The sequence below is a fragment of the Strix uralensis genome, chromosome 13 (genome assembly GCF_047716275.1).
Source record: "Strix uralensis isolate ZFMK-TIS-50842 chromosome 13, bStrUra1, whole genome shotgun sequence".
NCBI classification, from domain to species: domain Eukaryota; kingdom Metazoa; phylum Chordata; class Aves; order Strigiformes; family Strigidae; genus Strix; species Strix uralensis.
This window is the reverse complement of record NC_133984.1, coordinates 18544434-18564423: the sequence shown is the minus strand read 5'-3', so window position 1 is coordinate 18564423 and position 19990 is coordinate 18544434. Positions and strand designations below refer to the sequence as shown.

Sequence of the window (19990 nt, the reverse complement as noted above, 5' to 3'; positions counted from 1 at the left end):
ACCTAGACGCAGTTAGAGCAGGAACCACCTCACGTGCACTCAGTAAGAGTTTATAAAGTGCTGTCATTTAGAACTCAGTAAGAACGGCTGCTGTATAACCTTCTTCACAATCCTGCCTTTGCACTCTTTTTTATCAGATACAATTCTCTTGATCTGCACATGCAGACACGCCTCGTTCTGTGCAGATTTCCTAAGGCTTTATAGCAAACTGAAGAGCTTGCAATAAGATAATACATATTTTTAAGAAATACAGACCACCAATTGTGCTATCCTGTCCTACAGCATAGAATTAATTCTTCTGAATTTAATAAGTCTTATCCACGCAGAGAGTAGCTGAACGTGCAGTTGAAACATAGATTTCCTCCTTTCTAATTCATGCATGGTCAGCATGTCTTCTGGCACTAACTCCAAGGTAAGGTTCATGGGGAGCCAGGAGCTCTACAGTGTCACACAGGCAAAAGAAGGGCAGACGCACAAGTACGTGCAGATACCCCTTACATTCTTTTTTAATTCTCTTCATTCTCTTGCACTGTGGAAATACGAAGGGTCAGTTACACGAAAACTGGTCTTACACACCGAGCATGTTCAGTTGCTCCCAGTATGTACGTGTCGAAATGCCCTCATGCACACAGACCCCTAAATTACAGGTATGCTGTAGTGCCAGTGAAAACCAGTGGTGTCATATGCAAAGCCTGGGCCATTGTAGGTGGGAAGAACTTACAGACAAACACATAAATATGGAAGAAATGTGAAAAAAAAAACAGCTCCATGATATTTCATAGGTGATACTAAGTTTATAGCATTGGGGAGTGTCACCAGATACATACAACAAGCAACGGATGAAGTTGACAGCAACATGAACAAGTAGTTAAGGAGTCTGGGGGTTTTGTTGAAGAGTTGCTGTTACACAAAGCTTACCACCCTCCTCAGATTTACCGTGGAGTAAGAGAAGGCAGATAGGCAATTACCAAGGAGATATAATGCCTAAAGTGTATTTTGTGATTACTTGCTTGTATAGCTGTCTTCTAAGAAAAGTAATCTGATCTATTCCTTGCCACAGATGCTACCTAATCAGGATTGTGGTCCAAACAGAAATGATTTATGTTAACCTCAATTCAAAACTGCCTGTCTTGGCAATCTTGTTAAAAAGAAAAAGAATACTCCAAGCAAAAACCAAATATGAGCTATTCTTTGCTATTGGTAGCAGTATGGGCCAGCATGGAATTGCAGACCTTTGTAGTGACCTCATTTATATGAGCAAGCTTCCAATTAAATTTAAACTTTATGAAACTATAAACTAGGTTTTTTTGATTTTGCTGCTATATGCTGTACAAAATGAATATATTTTAAATTTGTTAATTGAAATAGATAGAATTGTTAAACCACATAAAGCATCTGCGGCAAGACAGAGAGCAAGCAAAAGGACTTGCAAAGCATGATTCTTCTAAGAGTATTTTAACAAAGAGAAGGACTAGACCTGATAAACCTGGAGCAATTCTAAGACTGCGGTGTGTCACCATATTTTATTTACATCCATTTTAGTATACATCTGCACTGACCCATGATGCAGTCCTAGTCATAGCAGAGGCTTTCCGTTACCTCCGAAGACAGCGTGTGGATGTCTCCAGGAGAGGTAGTGCTGGAGACTGCCTGGCTAACCCTGCAGTACCGTGGAGCCAAGGAATTGATATAGAAAGAGCACTGAAAATGGTAAGGGCAAACACACCAGCTAATGAATGTGTATATTCCACAACAGCAGCAATTTTGCTGGGACCAAACTTGCATCCTACTCCATGTACACAAGAGTTTCTGTACTCACACAAACAGCTACAGCTCCTCAGGAAAAAAAAAAAGAAAGAAAAAAACAAACTTAATGACAAACTCCAAAGAATGGCTAAAATATATTCAATAGAGGGCAAGGCATAACAAATTAGCTCTCAGATCTTTGGCCAAAATCACATCCTCTGGCACCAGTGCAGCAGTTGACTGATTGTCCACACCAGAGCACCTACAGTCTGACTCCCTGTAACACCCAAGCTTCCCATGAGAGTGAGTATAAGCCATTTTGCAAATGAACATGCATTGGGAGTTTCTAAAGTCTGGCTGAGGCTGCAAATCTGACTAACAGAACTAGACTGGGTCCTCAGCATGTCTATTGTAAATCTTGCAGGAATATATTATTTATGAACTTAAACACATGTACGCAATTGTGGTAATTTGCCAGCAAAAAGTCACCTCAGATTGGTTTAAAGCAGGGGAAAAAATGTTGTCAGTCATAGCAATACTGCTGGATTTCAGCACCAGCCTGAACCTTGACACGGTTTAGCCTCAAACCAGTTCCGATTCCTGGCATAACTTTGCACTCAGCCTGATTACCTTCTGCACGGCCTGTTTTTTATCCCTAATACTACTTACTGCATGGGATCCTACCTCACTTACGTCTCTAATTTTGTTGATTTTTAACTCTTTTTAGACTGCTATGTGTGTTAAAGCAAGTGACAACAGGAAAAATTGGATAACATTTTTGTAGATAGACAAGAATATAGTCTGCTTTTGATCTGGCTCAAATAACTCTAAACCAAACCTATTAGAATCAATTATATTAATGCAGGCATAGAACTGGAGTGAGTGAGATCAAAACTAAGGTCATGTTAGGTATAAATAAATCCTAGGTCAGACTTCATACACTTAGCTTAATTACTGCGTTTTCTCAATTACCAACTTGGAAGGATTATATCAGAAGGTTATAATGAGTTACAGAAGGTTATAATCAGATTATATCACTCTTAAGATTGAGAGAGATGGTTTGGTCACATTGCCAGAGTTCTTTTTATGCCATTGTGTCACTTCCTAACAAATGCCCTAAGTGCCCATTCACTAATGTAGCATTACACACTTTTGAAGAAAAGTTAATTAAATTCAACCTTCACAATAGTTAAAGAATTTGTACTGTCCATTTGAACTTAATTACAAACAAAACAGAAAACTCCTGAGTTAGATACGAGGTATTCATGACAACAAAGAAAACCAACACTGCTACAGGACACTCCCTTATTCAGGAGAATTTATTTAAAAAAAAAAAAAATCATAAAATATACAAAGCCAAGCTTATGATTGGCAAAACATGCAGAAGTTTGACTGTCAGCTGTTTGCCTTGTGTTGTTTTAGCTATTGAAAGTCATCTAAGTGACTTTCTATATCTAAGTTTATATACACCTCCAACAAGTGTTACCCAAGATCATCCCACACTGCCTTCCAGACCTCATCCTGTCCATCACACTCTCTCCCTCTATTCAGAAAATGTTCTTGAATCTTTGCGTCAGGAAAAAACCTTTGATTTAACAATGTTTCCTCTCCACTCTGTAGCAACAACTCAGATAAGAATATTTTTTCCAAGACATCCATGAAATATCCTGTGCTGGCAGGAGGTTTGGTGCCACACTATAGTCATCCTGCTGGCAGGAGGGAAATGGGCATTACCTGAGTCTGCTCCCCTACAGCCTTGAAAACTGTGCATGTTTGTATTTCTAAAGCTGATTCAGAGACATCAGATCAGGGGCAGACAGTTTACCTGAACAGATCCGGGCAGTTATAAATAGTCACTCCATTTGTGATTGCCTCCACATGCTGCTACCAGAAGCATTCTGAGTCCTGGTGAGTCTTCCTGCCTCAGTGCAGCCACATTTTGAAAAGTGCTGAGTTTTCCCACCAAAGGTGGAAACAAATTAAATTTGAAGTCAAAAGGTGTCAAGTGCACGATGCTCATGTCTCAGTATGCATCAGGATGAAGCCAACCTAACAAGCTCTGCTGAGACTTATAGCCACTGCTGTGCTAAGGTAGCCAGACAGCTTCCAGCAAGTGCCAAAAGCAGGCACAGCAACCACATCTGTCAACTACCCTACAAATACATTTGCTCAGTCCACAGTTGATAAGACCTCTTAGGGGCAAATTTGGCTTTCAAAGTCCCATTCACCTCTCCAGCTTTCTGGAGACTGCAATAACTCGCATGTTGTTCCAGACCCCTGAATTATATAAACTATTGTAAGAAAGGTTCAGATCCGCTTACGGATAAAAAAATAACACTCCTTATATGTCAGTCTGAATTTGGCTCACTGGATAATTTGGGGTCCAAGGAATTTGGCTGGCTTATGTAGCCTTGTCCACCATAGTAAGTTTGATTGCCCGCTCTCTAAACCATAAATAGCAGATCAGTCACCAGCCCTGAACAGTTTCCTTTTGACTAATCTTCCATCACCTCTTCCCGTAACTTGTACAGCTTTTTGCTAAATATTCAGCTAATTTACCCCTACTGAAGTTTCAGATTTCTGTCTGAGCTGACAGCTTGTCAGTGTTGATAAGTGATAGATGGAAATATCTCACCCTTTCATACAGGGAAATAAGAAAGATTTTTTTCTTTGAAACAAAGTACTTTATACTTCCTCTTAAGATGATTCATGTGAGTAGGTAATGATAATGACTTACCGTCTATACACCCATCCATCCACATTGAGACCAAAACTCCATAAGCAGTAGAGACGATTTTCTGTGCTCATTCAGAGAAGAGATTCATTCCTTTCTCCTACACTGGGACTGATCTTAAAATAAAGCACTTCCCAGAATGAGCAATGATAAGGGATTCTGGTCCGTGTTGCAAATCACTGTACCATATTGTGAGGGGTTTAATGGCACTGAATTGTTGCATGTGCGTCGCTGATACTCCGTGCTGTATCAGTGGACCCAGTGTGACTAAGCGTGGCAGAATCAGTCTTTCTTACATTTAACGTACGTGCAGGGCTAATTTCACTTACACTTAAATGCAGCTCACTCTGCAGTAGTGAGTCACCAGCTGAGTACTAACTAACAAAGCTGAAACTGAGAGAATTGGGATTGGTTTTGTTATGAAGAGTATAACTGGCTGTGTCAAAAGTGCTGCAACTCTCTTACATAGATAAAAATTGTGCTAGAGCTGGTGGTTCCTGCAAAATGTAATGGAGGGAAAAATAAAGTGAATCTTTTATTAAAATGTTTTTTCTGTTTATTCCCTTAAGGTGCAAGTTCAAGGAATGACAGGAAACATCCAATTCGACACCTATGGGCGGAGAACAAATTACACAATTGATGTGTATGAAATGAAAGCTGCTGGATCACGGAAGGTGAGTTTCGAGATACGCATCCAGATTTCGCATCTTCACAAATATTTATTCCAACAAACCAATGAAACTCAAAAATACCACACAGGCTCTGTAATAATAGGGCCCTGAGGAAACCCCACCTTTTTGCTGTCTTTCCTATCCCAGGAACCTTGTTCTATTCTGTTCTTGGACCAAACCACTTGCCCTGCGTAATATATTGATTGGTTTCCATGTCAACTTTAGAGCCCACTTTTTGCCTTTAAAACCCTTCTGGAGCTTTTCCACTGGCAAGCATAATACCTGCTGTCATGGTTCTGTGCTCAGCCCTATCTTCTAAATTCCTCTCCATCTTTCCCTTCCTCTCATAACAGGCTTCGGAGCCATAGTGAAGCTGGAGCCAGTGTATTTTAGAAACCTTCTGAAATTAACAGAAAAATTAGTTTGGTTTTAATTAGGATTTGCTACTCATTCTCTTGTCTCCTAAATAAAGTATAGATCCTAAGTGGAATAGTTGCCTAGATCCCTGTTATAAAAGAAATTTAGGGCAGATTTTCAAAAATAATTAGGTAGAGAGGGTCTCAGGAGTATCGAGAGAAGAATCACCTAAATCCCTGATTCCACCTGCCGATAGGTACCTGAGCTGAGACTCCTTCAACTCTTCTGCACATATTTGATAACAAAACACCTCTGGACATGGCCCAGCCATTCAGCTAGGCTTACAGCGTAGACAAAAGTGTTACTTCTGTGTTATGCAGAAATACAAAAGCCTAGCGTAATAGCATAGCAATGTAGCCACAGCACCATGAAGGTCAGCACAAGCCAGCTGACACATAGTCACCCCGTGCTCACAGAGGGTTTTGCATCCCGTGCTGAAGATAATGCTACTGTGCCTGCATTGCTAACGATGTCTGTGCAGCTACTCTAAAGCTAGCTCAGGCATGTCTGCAGGGACTATTCACTGTCTGAACTGCAGCAGGATATGGATAAAAATTAAAAAATCAAAGACTTTTACTCAGAGTGCTGTGCAGTTTATTTTCTTGTCTATACTATATTCTCGTGCTGTGAATACATGGGACTTTATTCCACAGGGACCATGATGATGTGAATTTAGATAGGGAGAATTTGATACGTATTTTCACTTAGATTTGTATTGTATTTATTTGCATGTGGACTTGAGAACATTGTTTCTTTAAGGAAAATATATTAAAGCTAATGTAGTCCTTTAATGGCAAAAATGTTGCATGTGTGTTACAAAGCCATATGTTTTGACAGTACCTGTTATAAGTTCGTGCACCAGAGTCCTTGTAAACATATATAATGAGGTAACCATTTCCATTTTTATAGGCTGGTTATTGGAACGAATATGAAAGATTTGTGCCAGCATTAGATCAGCTGCCCTCTAATGACACTTCATCTGTGGAGAACAGAACTATAGTAGTCACTACCATCTTGGTAAGTTTTATGTGCTTAGTGTGTTTGTGTTTAGGAAACAAGACACATGGCTCCTGAGGTGTGTTAGACACCTTGCCAGGAGACAACTGTTGGATACTATGTGACTTCAAGTGACTGAAAAGTTCAGTATCTTCCAGAGATGTACTGAGGGCTTGATCCTGCAAACTTCTATGTACATCAGTAAGTTTACTCACAGGAGAAGCTCACTGAGCTCAACATTGCGCTTTGCTGCTTCTCAGACACTTGAACTCAATTGAATGCCTCACATAAGTGAAGTTATTATGCATGTATGTAAATGACTGCAGGATCTGGCCTTCCTGCTGCAGGGTCAAATCTTGCACCCCTCACTCAGGTACAGCTCCTGTAAACTCAACCCCTGTGGACTGAGTAAGGGTGGCACAATGAAGCCTGTAGAGAACTGGAACTGCTCTAGCACGGGGTGAAAAGCAACCTATACCCATGCAATTCCAGAGAAGTAAAGCTCTTCCTGTGTCTTATAAACAGCAACACCTGTGTCAGTCCCAATGCCTCTAGCAGATGTGCTCTGTACAGTATTGTTTGTGACTTTTATGCCTGTTGCAATTCTACTAAGTATGAACCAATTTTATGCTATTTCCTGAAGCATTGTATTTTATACTCCTATGGATTTAGTGAGATATAATCTGCATTTCAGCTAGAATTTTCCAAGAAGGCTAAGGGAATTTCATGACAAAAATTGCTGCTGAGTATTTTAGCCTGCCTTCCCTTAGGCTGCTTTGAAAATACCTCCATCAGAGCTCCATTCTAGGCCACTGGGGCCTTAGGAAATTATTTTGATGGTACAGGTGTTGGATACATCAGTTCTTTAAACACTAAAACCTGATTTATTACTACAGTGATGCTTTTTGACTGTCTAATCAGGCCTAACCCAGCAAACAAAAGTGTGACTTTGTTAAAGCAGAATAGTCCTGTTGTCTTCAATGGGTCCATACTAGGGATACAATCAATAGCATGTGTGGCTGTAGGATCAGCCAAGGGTTTTTAAACTGCAAAAGTCTGTCATTCTAATTTCTGTACCAAAGCAGGAAATATTGTAAATACTTGCCAGTAATATAAAGGATAATAACAGCTCTCATTTTGTATGTTTTAAAGCTGTATTTTACATTCATAGACTTTTGATCTTTACTTTTGTTTCAAAGGAATCACCATATGTAATGTATAAGAAAAACCATGAACAACTAGAAGGGAATGAGAGATATGAAGGATATTGTGTAGACTTAGCTTCTGAAATAGCAAAACATGTTGGAATAAAATACAAACTGTCAATTGTTGGAGATGGGAAATATGGAGCTAGGGACCCTGAGACTAAGATATGGAATGGCATGGTGGGTGAACTGGTCTATGGGGTAAGTTTCTCTTAACCTTCATTTTAATGTTCTTTATAAAAAGTTATGCTCAAAGTTAATAAACTGCAAAATAAAGATCTTCTGTTTGAATACCACCTTTAAAATTCTAGATATTTCTTTGTAGTGCTATTTTTATAGTCTGCTTTTCTAATTGTTTCGTTTCAGGAAAGTGTCACTTTTTTACTGCTGTTCTCCAAACCAGAGTTCACAAAATGTTGAGAAGTGGCATTAGGCAAATTTCAAATTCTTGTCTACAGCAGAATTTCCAGTTTGCCCATCATAGGGTGCTTTTACATTTGTCATGTCTCCTTTTTCTCTATCAGTCTTGTAAGTGCTGGGAGGGTGCCCCTCCCGTTAAAGGTCTGATACTATGATGCTGGCCCTCGTTGGATCACTGATGTCAGTTTGACCAGAGACTAAAGACTCTGTTAGCCCCATAGTTGCTTTTCAGGGTAAGAAGAAATGCAGGTGTGAAATCACCCACATCTTTTTTCTTTTTAAAGCCTGGGTTTGGCTTTAAAAATCAACTGTCAGACAAAAAAAAAAAAAAAAAAAGAGTCTAATTCATTGCATTCTTCTTTATATTTCTATATTGGGTGTACATTGCTTTGTTTAGTAAGAACAAAAACAGTCCGGAATTGCCATTTTAGAAACTTCTTTGAAAATGAGAATTTTGGAATACAGATAAACCAGATGGAAGGGGGAGAAAATTGGCTTTGCAGAAAAGACTTTACAAGCTGATATTTCATCTTTGCTTTTTTTTTTTTTCCCCAAATGCTAATGAGATGATTTGTGATTCCACCCAAATCTTCTTTACAGTTTATTTTTAACAAGCTTTCCTTTATTAAAAATATCTGAGCAGAAGCAAGTATTTCCATTGCCTCCTTTTGTTCCATGGCTGAGTGTGATTTCTAAAAGTCACCTCAAAATTTCCTTGGGATAACATATCATCATTCTTGCAAAATGTTTAGTGAGATAATTCTTTTCAAATGAATCAGTCTTTTTAAAGTAATTGCTAGATTTGTAAACGTTTTCTTATTCTGGAGCAGTCAGTCTTAATGCCTTATTATACTTGGTAGCCTATTTGACTTCAAAATATTTCATAAGCAACAATGTTTTTATAGTATTGTATTAAGGGGAGGGAGGGAAATCTACTGATTAGAGAAAGTAAATGGGTCTGGACGCCTGGGTTATATCTTCACTTCCCTGTTGCACTGAGGTTTGACATTATGAAAATCTTCTGAACTCCCCATGCCTCAGTTATGCAATTTGGGAAACTGGTGTTACCTCTCTTAGAGAGTAAAAGTACATTGAGAACCTCTGAAGCAAAGGTTTAGTTTAGTTCCAAGCATAATTACATTGCAGTGGAAACCTAAACCCTCAGTTTCCCTGTGTGTGGTTCAAGAAATATCAAGAGTATTAGCTGTAATTGGGTCCTTTTGATATATTTGCAATTGACAAGCAATGAAACAGTTTATTCACTGAAAAAAATAACCATACCATATGCAAAAGGCATGACAAAAGAGAACCTGAAATTGCTGTTAACAGCCAGGGCACAGGGACCATCTACACCAGAGGAGGAAAGGTGTGATATGGGCCACTGCCTCTGGAACTTGAGCCAAGTAAGATTAGCCTGTACAGCTGCTGTACGATGCAAGGTCCACCTGGATAAAGAGCCACAGAAACGATCAGGGGGCTGGAGCACCTCTCCTGTGAGGACAGGCTGAGAGAGTTGGGGTTGTTCAGCCTGGAGAAGAGAAGGCTCTGGGGAGACCTTAGAGTGGCCTTCCTGTACTTAAACGGAGCTTTTAAGAAAGATGGGGACAAACTTTTTAGCAGGGCCTGTTGCAATAGGACAAGGGGTAATGGTTTTCAACTAAAAGAGGGTAAATTCAGACTGGATAAAAGGAAGACATTTTTTACAAGTGAAGGTAGTGAAACACTGGAACAGGTTGCCCAGGGAGGTGGTAGATGCCCCATCCCTGGAAATGTTCAAGGTCAGGTTGGATGGGGCTTTGAGCAACCTGATGACCTTTAAAGGTCCTTTCCAACCCAAACCATGCTGTGATTCTATGATAAACAGGTTGGCTGCAGCTGCCTTTTCCACAACCCCTTGGGACAAGCCTAGCTCAGAGAGCTATGCCTCCTTAGCATCGAACTGCACCCTAACCACTTCCCCTTGACCTGACTATACTTGTGACCTTTCCACACCAGCAAAAAAACAGCCTCACAGGCACAGTAGATGATACCTTAAAACAACCCCAAACCCATGCCGCCATTGTAATTTTCCCCTGCAAAAAGGTCTGTTCCTTTGTATTCTGAAGCACAGTTTTCATCTGTGTTTTCTCATTAATGAAAAATGGAGGAATGTTTCCCTCCCTGACCCCCAACAGCTCCTCTTCTCACGCTGCGAGCTCAGTTACTGAAGCCTCTTCACTGCAGTGTTCAATTATTCAAAGGTCAGATGCATCCCTTGAGGTTTGACTGTAGACCCAGGTTAATGCTTGCAGCCCAGTGCTGCTGAGCTAGCTCCCCGTCCTGCCGAGATGAACTTCTGAGCTGGCAAGCTGTGCAGAAATCCACCTGGCTTTCTGCAAGCAGGGAAAACAGCCCCTGAACTCTGAGTACAAACCTCACCAGCCCTCCAGACCCTTTCCCAGCCCTGTTTGCAAACATCATGAAATACCCTTGACCTCTTTCTCCATCTGTTGAGAGTGGGCTGTATACCACATTCACAAGGGTGTGCATGGGGCCCTTTGAAGATGAGAAGTTCTCTAGAAGTGCTAATTATTTGGAGCAAGTGCCTCATTTATGTGCTGACTTTATCTCTCAGGGGCTTAAAACTCTATTAGGGAACTAAAACTGTATGTTACCCCTAATGCTCCTGTGAGCCCTGTCTGCAAAATGAGTGTCATATTTGGCTCCTCTGGATTCCATTTTGGGAAGACAAGAGGGAGATTAGATTTTAAATGCCTTTATTAGCATGTATGGAAGACAGGCATGGGGGGATAAAAGGGACCTGATTGGTTTTGGTACCAGTTATCCAGCAGCTGAACTGAGCTGTGGCAGAAAACACAATCTTTTAGATTGCATTTATCTCAAGTGATAAACAGTGACTAGTCATTTGTCAAATACAGCATATTCCTGACCCAGCAAGCTTCTCACCACCACCTGGCACTGCTGGGAAGTCTTACCCGGCTTTTTGAATACTGTGCCCTTTTCTGCGTAGCCCCATGCATACAGCTCTTTTCTAAAATTGCTCTTAGGACAGTCGTAGGAAGTGAATGGCTTGTCATTTAATGCCAAAACCTTAATTAGCTGTAATTAATGCTTAGTTTGTGCCAGTTCGTTGATACTGTCGCCCTTGCTTCCTGTGGGATGCAGCGTAGTCAGGAGAGAAAGTGCAGCCGGGTCCTTGCAGCCTCCAGACCACTGCATTGGAGGGCTCCGAATGGCGAGGAGAGGGGAGGGATGGGAGGGGGCTCAGCGTGTAGTGAGCTGTACCCAAAGCAACGGGGGTGCTGTGTCACAGCGCTGCGGGTCCTGAGGCTGATCGGCACAGCCCCGGCTCCAGGGTAAGACTAGCCGGAGGTCTGCATTAGCTAGGCTAACGGGAGCAGTCCCGAGAGTTACACATTACCTGGGGATAGACACACTAAAATACTTCCCATTAGAAATTCTCCCTGCCCTGTCGCATACCACATCAGGGCTGGTTGGAGGGCATAAAAGTCCACTGTGCTGTAGAGCCCCCCAAAGTCGAGGACAGTCTCAGCTGGCCCTCTTGGACCTTTCCTTGTAGCTGTACAAATGAACCTGGTCTCAGAGAAGGGCTTGCTTTCTGGCAGTGTAGGGATGGTTGCCCTGGAGGCAGGGAATTCTGGCCGAGCAGATATTATTCCCAAACTTCTTTATTTCAGACAGGAGAAACCAGAAGTCTTGTTAGAGAGGAGCCAAAAGGGCCTTGTGGTTTATTAGCAATTTTCAAATGGTGGTGGTAGTAGTAGTAGTAATAATAATTAATTATGATAATAATAAAATTTGACATAAAAATGAAATGTATTTGATTTTTTAATAAATCAAAAAATGTCAGTTTAGGTTGAAGAAAACCTTAATTTTGCTCTTTCACTCTGATGGTGTCAAAATAAGACTCTTCTTCCTACCAGAAAAAAATCCTACCAATTCAAGCACTATTATTATTTCAACTAAGAGAAATTTCTAAAATGTAATAGAAACTTTTGACAGAATAAAAATAGCAAATAGGTAAAGTTTTTTTCCTGGACATTTTAGAAGAGGGAAGTAGCTAAATCATTCTTGGTCTGAGAGACTGAATCACTATTTAAATCTAACCAGCAAAGCAAACCAGCAAGGCAAGTGCTGTTCTCCAGTGACCCACCCACCGACTAACAGCATGCCCTCCGCTCAGGCTGATGAGCAGCAGCGTCTCCCACTGCACACACCCCGCGAGGCCGGTGCTCAGGGCTTTGTACCCACCAGCTGCTGAGCACTAGACAATCGTCTTTTCTCTTCTGTAGGGTAAGCCTCTTTCTGTAGGCTTTTATTTCTTCTTTCCCTTTTGAAGCAGGCTGCTGTTCTTCCTTCACTGTTCAGCCAGGGAAAGCCTGCCCTCCCCGGGCCTGATGCTTTTCACATCGCTGAGGCTAATTGATAGTAGGTTTAACACAGATCTTAATTGTAGCTACAAATGCTTTGGGAGCGGAAAGAGCAGCCAGACCTTACAGCCTTTAAAACTCTCCTCAGGTAAAAAAAGGTCTTTATAAAAAAACTTTCAATATGTAAAATAGCGTAAAGGAATGAAGCAGGATGTAAAGGACAGACAGTTCCCTGAACACAGGCAGCCTCCACAGTCTGTCAGAGTGGGACCACCTACACATCTCCCTGCCTTTAACAGACTAACCAGCCTCCCATGGCAGTGGCCTCTCCGGCTCTCCCCGCAGCAGCAGAAAGACTACAGATGGCATATACAGCCTTTGAATCGTAGCGGAGAGGAAGACTAATGTGATTCCTAATTCTGCTCAAAATGTCCCATGTGCTTTTAGTCTGTGGCAGAGCCTGACTGTGCCGTGAGCAGGAGAAGCTCGTCCTTCGCCCCTCACTCCTGGTTCCTACAGGAGGGAAGCCCAGGTACCAGTGCCCAGAGTCTGCCATGCGATGCCGCTGCCCTGCGGCTCAGACTGACCCTCATCCTGTCCACGCACGGGCAGATGCAGGGTCCCTGCCCAGGTGGCACAGCGCCGCGCGGGGGGACAGGACCACAGCCCTGGCACAGAGCCACGCTGACACGGCCCCAGGCTTTGGCTGACCTGCGTCCGAGCACAGACAGAGGAAGCACATGTATGTCCACAGGTCAAAAAGCAGAGGTACCCTTAATTTCTCCATCTGCATACAGTAGTAGTGTCTCAGAAGGAACTGTGGGCATCCACATAAAGCGTGCATGGACTTAACATTGACAAACTACAGCAGACAGGGCCAACTGCAGTTTTAACACCTTAATACCTTTTTACACTGCTCAGCTAATACACATTAAGGCTTCGATGCAGCTTGTTGCTAGTCAGCTATCAGCTGTTGTTTTTAAATAAGTGTGAGCTAATGTGTTAAAAACACATTGCCTCCAGAACCTGGCCTCTCAACACACCCCGATACCTTGGATATACTGGCCTCTCTTTACAAGGTAGCTTTTGCCAGCAGATACTACAGGTGAAGTGTTGCTCTGTCTGACACCCTTTTCTGATACCTGGAAACCTCAGACTGCACTGAGAAGTCCTAAAATGTGCTCAGAGTCAGTTCTCATTCCCGCGCAGTCTCTTCTGACGCTGCTGTGTACCTGCCTTTAGCACTTCTGGGGTGCCTGGAGGTTTGGCTCCCGGTGGAAATCAGACAGTGTTCCTCTGCTTCGGTCTGCACATAGCCTGAGTGCTGGCTGGCTTCCTGTCATGCAAAGAGACTGTAGCCTAGACCCACTTCTTGAAGAGCAACACACGAGCAAAGAAATTGTTCAGTTCTGCAAGCGTGAATGACCAGAAGCATGTACAGACAGGAGCATAGCCGGTATCTCTTGCTGTCTCTAGTGCACGGCTTTGAAGTTAGGAAGACTCATCTTTAGGTCTGTAAGCAGAAGAATTCGATCCCTCCTTTTGGATTATAGAGGTGGAACATCTTAACATTTTTAATTTCTCCATGTAGAGGGATATTTCCATTTGCTCTTTTTTTCTCCCTCCCCTTAAAGAGTCTTGAGGTTTGCAGCCCCCTGGGGTCAGCTTTGAACAGAGTGGGTAGCGCCTCTGTGCTGAATGTCCTCTCTAAATCCGTCCCTCCCACGCTAGTAGGCAAAGACAGAACAAGCCTCAGAGGAATCCATGACATTTCTCGCCTGGCTCAAATGCAGTGAAGATGATGTTTGAAATGCCGTTAGTCATGAGTGATTAGCGAAGCTTAGTTGTTGAGGTTCTTAAACCCCGCTTCAGTTCTGCACAGGGAAGGGCATGGTTGTGGTTGTGTTCTTCTTAATCAAGCTCCATTTTTATGGGTTCTGCTTATCTGCAGCCATAACAGGGAGATTCACAACTGTGCTGCAATTATTAATGTTCCTTTAGGGTGCTTAGAGCCCTCCATAAGCTCTCAATTTCAAATACTGTATCTCTAAATAAATAAGCAAAGATCAGTCTGTTTTTTAACCTGTCTAGTGCAATTAAGATTCAGGGAAATGGTGGGGAACCAGGCTCGGGTGCTGGATTGTAGCTGGTCCACTCTCAGTGCCCTGATTGTTGGTGGTTTCATGAGACCCTGTGTCTGAACCCACACTTGTTCCCTCTACAGAGAACAATTGCTGCCATATTCATTTAAGGCATGAGGGTGTTTGTTTGTGTTTCCGATATATTGAATGCCTATCAAAAATGCTAGGAAAACAGGAAGACAGAAATGTGTCAGAAAAATAAATATTTGTATCCCTTGTAATATTAAAATGCAATTTTAAGTCATTTACAAAGCAGTCGGTACTGTATGATATGAATGAGCACATGGTAACAGTCAAGCCTTTAAAAACTGATTCATCTGGGCTTCAACACAGCATCAGTTTCATCCCCCCAAAGACCCCACAGGAACATTCTGCATGAACTCAGCTGCTCATGAAGGAGATACAGACTTTATTGCACGCTGCATCAGCGCTTAGGAAGAGCTCCACCATGTCTACTTTGACAATTAAAATATTACTTCGGGAGAATTAAAATTCTCCCAAGTCTAGGAAAACACTTCAGAAACTAAGTGCTCTTATAGCTGAACCAGCCTTTTCCTACCTTGACGAGCTGTTCCAAGGCTGTCCAAGTGCAGAAGTGCCACGCAGTCAGGCACCTGCCTCCCACCTAAGCTTCACTTCTGTGGCATCACTGCTAGGTCTCTGCAGGAGCCCTGATCCATTAAGCTTGCTCTAATAAGGATTAATTTGTAAGTACCTCATTAGTTCAACATGAAATACAGTAGCCATGGTCAAAGTGCTTAGTCTTCCAGCCAGCCATGGACTCTCACTACATTTAAAACTGATATTCTGTGTGCATCTCATACTTACTGACTGCAGACATCTAATATTTAACAGTAGCTCAACAAGCAGGAGCTACAGGACAAGTATATGTTTCAGAGGACTTCATCGGTGAACAAGTCCCAGCATCATTCTGTCCCTTTACCACACTTTACTTCTGTCCCCCCAAGTCTCTCTGTTACTTATGTGATTAACACATTCATCTGCAAAGCCAGTAAATACCCAGGCATGCAAAGGCAGCCGGTGTTTTCAGTTTTTATATTCAAGCCACGTTAAGCTAGATTTTTGCTGTAAGTGACCACAAATCAGGTGAGGGTTTTCTCCTCAAGGGGAAGGGCAATGTCCTAGTATACATGAATGTCTAGAGGGGCTGAGGAGGGCTGTGAGAGGGTACACCAAGGGCCATGATTTCCACATGGTGTCCTTGCATGCACAGGCATGCTTTGTCTGATTATTCCGAGCAGTGAGCTTGTACCCATACCTTGTAGTTGCACATGCCAGTACGAACTGTTGGAAGATATTCCTGAGTGGCTGGAGCGAATCTAGAGGTTGTGTGTGCAGACAGGTCCTTCACGGAGGAAGGCTTGCTGTGGGAAGGGCCGCAGAGGGCCACCCCTCTGTCCAACAGCTCTGCCATTAGCCTCAGCTGTAAAACACCGAGAAAGTGCCTTGGGCATGGCTGCACAGTGCCACTGAGGCACCAGCTGGCACAGAGCCTGTGATACAGAGATTAAACTTATGAGAAGCTTTTGCCATTTCTGCTTATTAAAGTTAAAAAAAAAAAAAAAAACAAACCACAACAAACCAACTATCTAGGAGGAGGAACAAATCAGATATTAATGAAAGTCACATACATCACCATCAGATTTACATAAAGGCATATTCAGTTATTTTATGGCACAGATTTTAATTACTTTTTATTACCATTTCCTATTAGCTTTTATTCAAACTTCTACTTAATCAGGTTTTATTTTTCCACCAGAAAGAGATACATACTTACTAGTGGGAAACAAAAAACGTGATTTAAAAGGTGCACAGTTTAGGTACTACTAGTTAAACTTTCGCTAAGAATCATTTTTTCTTACTGAAATTCTTCATTGCCAATGAAAGGGCATCTTTAAAAGTATCAATAACATGAATAGTTAAGAGTGTTTAAAATAGAAGATTACAAAAAAGTGTAGGTATGTAGACTCACATAATAATTTTTAAATGAAAAGGGCTTTTTTTTAATATTGTAGTCCCCTCCTTTGCAAATGCTGACACCTACTTGAGTACTTGGCTAAATCAAGGCTAGGTTATCTAAACAGCATGACTTGAATCTTTCTGGCATAGAAATACAGATACAATTAAATGTGTTGAAAATCTATTCTGGAATGTTATTTTTAATCAGGTAACTAAGTAATATTTTTACTTCACATTCTTATGCTTGCATGGAATCCAGCAAAGTTGTATTGATTGAAGGGAAGGGTATTGGTTCAGGGTACGCAAACATGCTGGTGAATGACAGATGTGATGAGATGAGATGAGACTGTGCTTCCAGATGACCCAGCCCCAGAGCATGGTCTGTGTCACTGATCTATAGAGCCAAGTTCTGTAAAATAGGATGGCATACATTATACTGAAAAATACTGCTTTGCATTCTTCTCAGATAACCCAGGCTCTTTACTTCTTAGGGACTCACAAATCTGTATTACTGTTCTTCAGTGACCACAGAAAGGGTGGGCTGTCTAGTTCCTATCACCCCACTATTTTACCATCTGCTATCCCTTATTGCAGTGGGGTTTCAAAGGAGTATATGAGTGGTAGCACCCAAATGCAGCTGAAATTCAGTGACTGATTACTTCTCTTAGGTTCCTTTTAAAGATTCTGGACTGATTAGTAAGGCAAGAGAACTTGCTGAAAGAGTGGAAAGGAGAAAATTAAAATATTACAAACACACAATTTGCCCAAAGTCTTCAAGACAGGTGGATGGATACAGACGATTACTAGAAAATTACATCATTTTAGTTGCCATCTGATTGTCCAGGTCGCATAGTGTTTATTCATCCATTTTAACCTTATAGAAACATAAATGTATGTTGGTACATATCTGCCTCTGTCATGAGGCCCTTGCACTGATTTGATTGTAATTTTTCTTGTTAATAATTTTCCATAAATATGATGCAGTCCTTAACTTCAGTGACTGCAAAATAGGCTGCAAAGAAAATGTTTCCTACTCCCTCTTGTAATTTATCATCTGATTCATTAGCCTGAGACTCTAGATTGTGATTATGTTGCAACTGTTTTGTAACTAACTTGGGTTTCTTTTCCCTTTTCAGAGAGCAGATATAGCTGTTGCCCCCCTCACCATAACACTGGTGCGAGAAGAAGTCATAGACTTTTCCAAACCCTTTATGAGCCTGGGCATCTCCATCATGATCAAGAAGCCTCAGAAATCTAAACCGGGTGTATTCTCTTTCCTGGATCCTTTGGCTTATGAAATTTGGATGTGTATAGTCTTTGCTTACATTGGCGTCAGCGTAGTTCTTTTCCTAGTCAGCAGATTCAGCCCTTATGAATGGCACTTGGAAGACAGCAGTGAAGAACCACGTGACCCACAGAATCCTCCCGACCCTCCAAATGAGTTTGGAATATTTAACAGCCTTTGGTTTTCCCTGGGTGCCTTTATGCAGCAAGGATGCGATATTTCTCCAAGGTTTGTTCCATATCACTCCATCACCTTTTTGCATTTTATGGTCATTTTCGGATGCCATGGTGCATATATGTTACTTTTTCAAATTTCTTTTTAATTCCAAATTTTTTATGTTGACATTCCATTCAATGCTAAGCATCATCATCAAGCCACCATGCTTGCTAACATTCACTTCCAGAGCGAGTGGCATTGCCTTATAATGCCATCTATGCATTTCTGCCAAACTTATATACACCATGTTGAGGCTGTAAAATGCATAGGGTTTTCTGTTTTCAGCAATGCTTGGAGGGCTACCGTGTTTTTGCTGCATATCTCATTTTACGGTCATCTCCTTGGTGCATATAACATTCTGCTTTGCAAAATAAGAATTGGTTATTTTAAAAAGTCACATGCAACAGCACTTTAAAACACCTCCACTCCTGTCATGGCTTCTGCTATTCTTTTTACTTTCTTTTGTGCCTAATTTACCTAGTTTTGTTCTTGAACCATCCTTTCATCTATAACTAATTTGCTTACCACTGTCTTTCATATGTTCAGGTCTCCATATGTGCCCTTCTAACAGTTATTGCGTACCACCCTGTATGTGTATTCTTATTTCAATCCAGTCTAATTTGTTGTCCCTGTGTTCATAGTCAATATGGTCTAATAAGCATTGCCAGTTTCCATAAAGATTTTTCTTATTCATGAAGACAGTCTTTCTGAATAAGGCTGTAGTAAAACATGTTTGATACTAGTTCCAATTTAACAGAGAGCACTGGTATTAACTACTACAGAATTTATTTTTTTTTTTAAAGAAGCATTTTGAAAACCTGAGAATAGTGAAGTTCTCTCTGATTGAACAATGCATACCACAAATGTTTTTTGAATAATATATATAATGTTTCCACATTTGCACTGGTAAAATACTTTGGTAATGTGCCTGTGATAAGTAGTAAAATTAACTACTTTCTTAGTGATGGAGCACTAGTTATATTTTGTGTGAAAATAGTTTAATAACCAGTTTACAGCTATTTTAATTATTAAAAATACCTGCTTAGTACAAAGAGAATGCAGTTTTCCCTTTAACAAGGTTGCTAATTAAAGCAAGAGAGACAGATCTTTTCTAACAAAGTACTTTTATTTGAAATACACCTCGTCAATCCCCATATTTGTGTACCTTTGTGTACCTTTTTCAATACCTGAATCGTTGAAAAGTTACCAGGTTTTCCTGGTACATATAGTACATTGCTGGTACATATAGGGGTAGCCTCACTGAAGCAAGTGATAAAACTTCTGTGAAGTTTCATGGAAAGGATCATGATTTTACCTGTAATGTGATAATGATCCTTTAAGTTCACAGTCATTGCACATTCAAATCTCCTAATGATCGCAGCAAAATCCAGGACTTTCAGAGATACTGGTTTATGCCTGTTGCTATTTGATTCAAGTCATGCATATGTTTTAAGTCTTGACAGCAGCAATTAGATTTCATACTTACCGACAGATGCACATGTATGCCCTACATAAAACACGCACACATTTTTGCCTGGATATGACCATGCGTTAGTTTTCACAGTTACCAGTGTCTGTGTGTGCTGCCTTGCTGTATGGTTATAGCTGTTAGCCTTCTCCTCCTGTTTGTACGTTGTGTTTCTGCTTTACACCTAAATTCTGTACTGAAACTTTGCCTCTCTGCTTGTTGTTAAAGGTGATGAGTAGTGATAACATTTAAATTGCTGTTGACCATGTATGTGCCCAATGTAAAGGACCGGGAAATAAGCACTGGGACATCACATGGAA

The 19990-nt window shown here is 41.2% G+C and overlaps 1 protein-coding gene across 4 annotated transcripts in view; it reads left to right on the top strand.

Annotated features, from left to right (window-relative positions):
- The window catches only part of GRIA3 (glutamate ionotropic receptor AMPA type subunit 3), a 156670-nt gene that overhangs the window by 92142 nt on the left and 44538 nt on the right, over nucleotides 1-19990 (top strand). For all 4 annotated transcript variants that reach the window (XR_012630640.1, XM_074882227.1, XM_074882226.1 and 1 more), the window contains exons 7-11: nucleotides 1543-1710; nucleotides 5050-5154; nucleotides 6478-6585; nucleotides 7764-7970; nucleotides 17838-18214. Coding sequence is in view for 3 of the 4 variants with exons in the window: in XM_074882227.1 (XP_074738328.1) it covers nucleotides 1543-1710; nucleotides 5050-5154; nucleotides 6478-6585; nucleotides 7764-7970; nucleotides 17838-18214 (965 nt within the window). In the remaining variant the exon portion in view is untranslated. The remainder of the gene's footprint in view (nucleotides 1-1542; nucleotides 1711-5049; nucleotides 5155-6477; nucleotides 6586-7763; nucleotides 7971-17837; nucleotides 18215-19990) is intronic.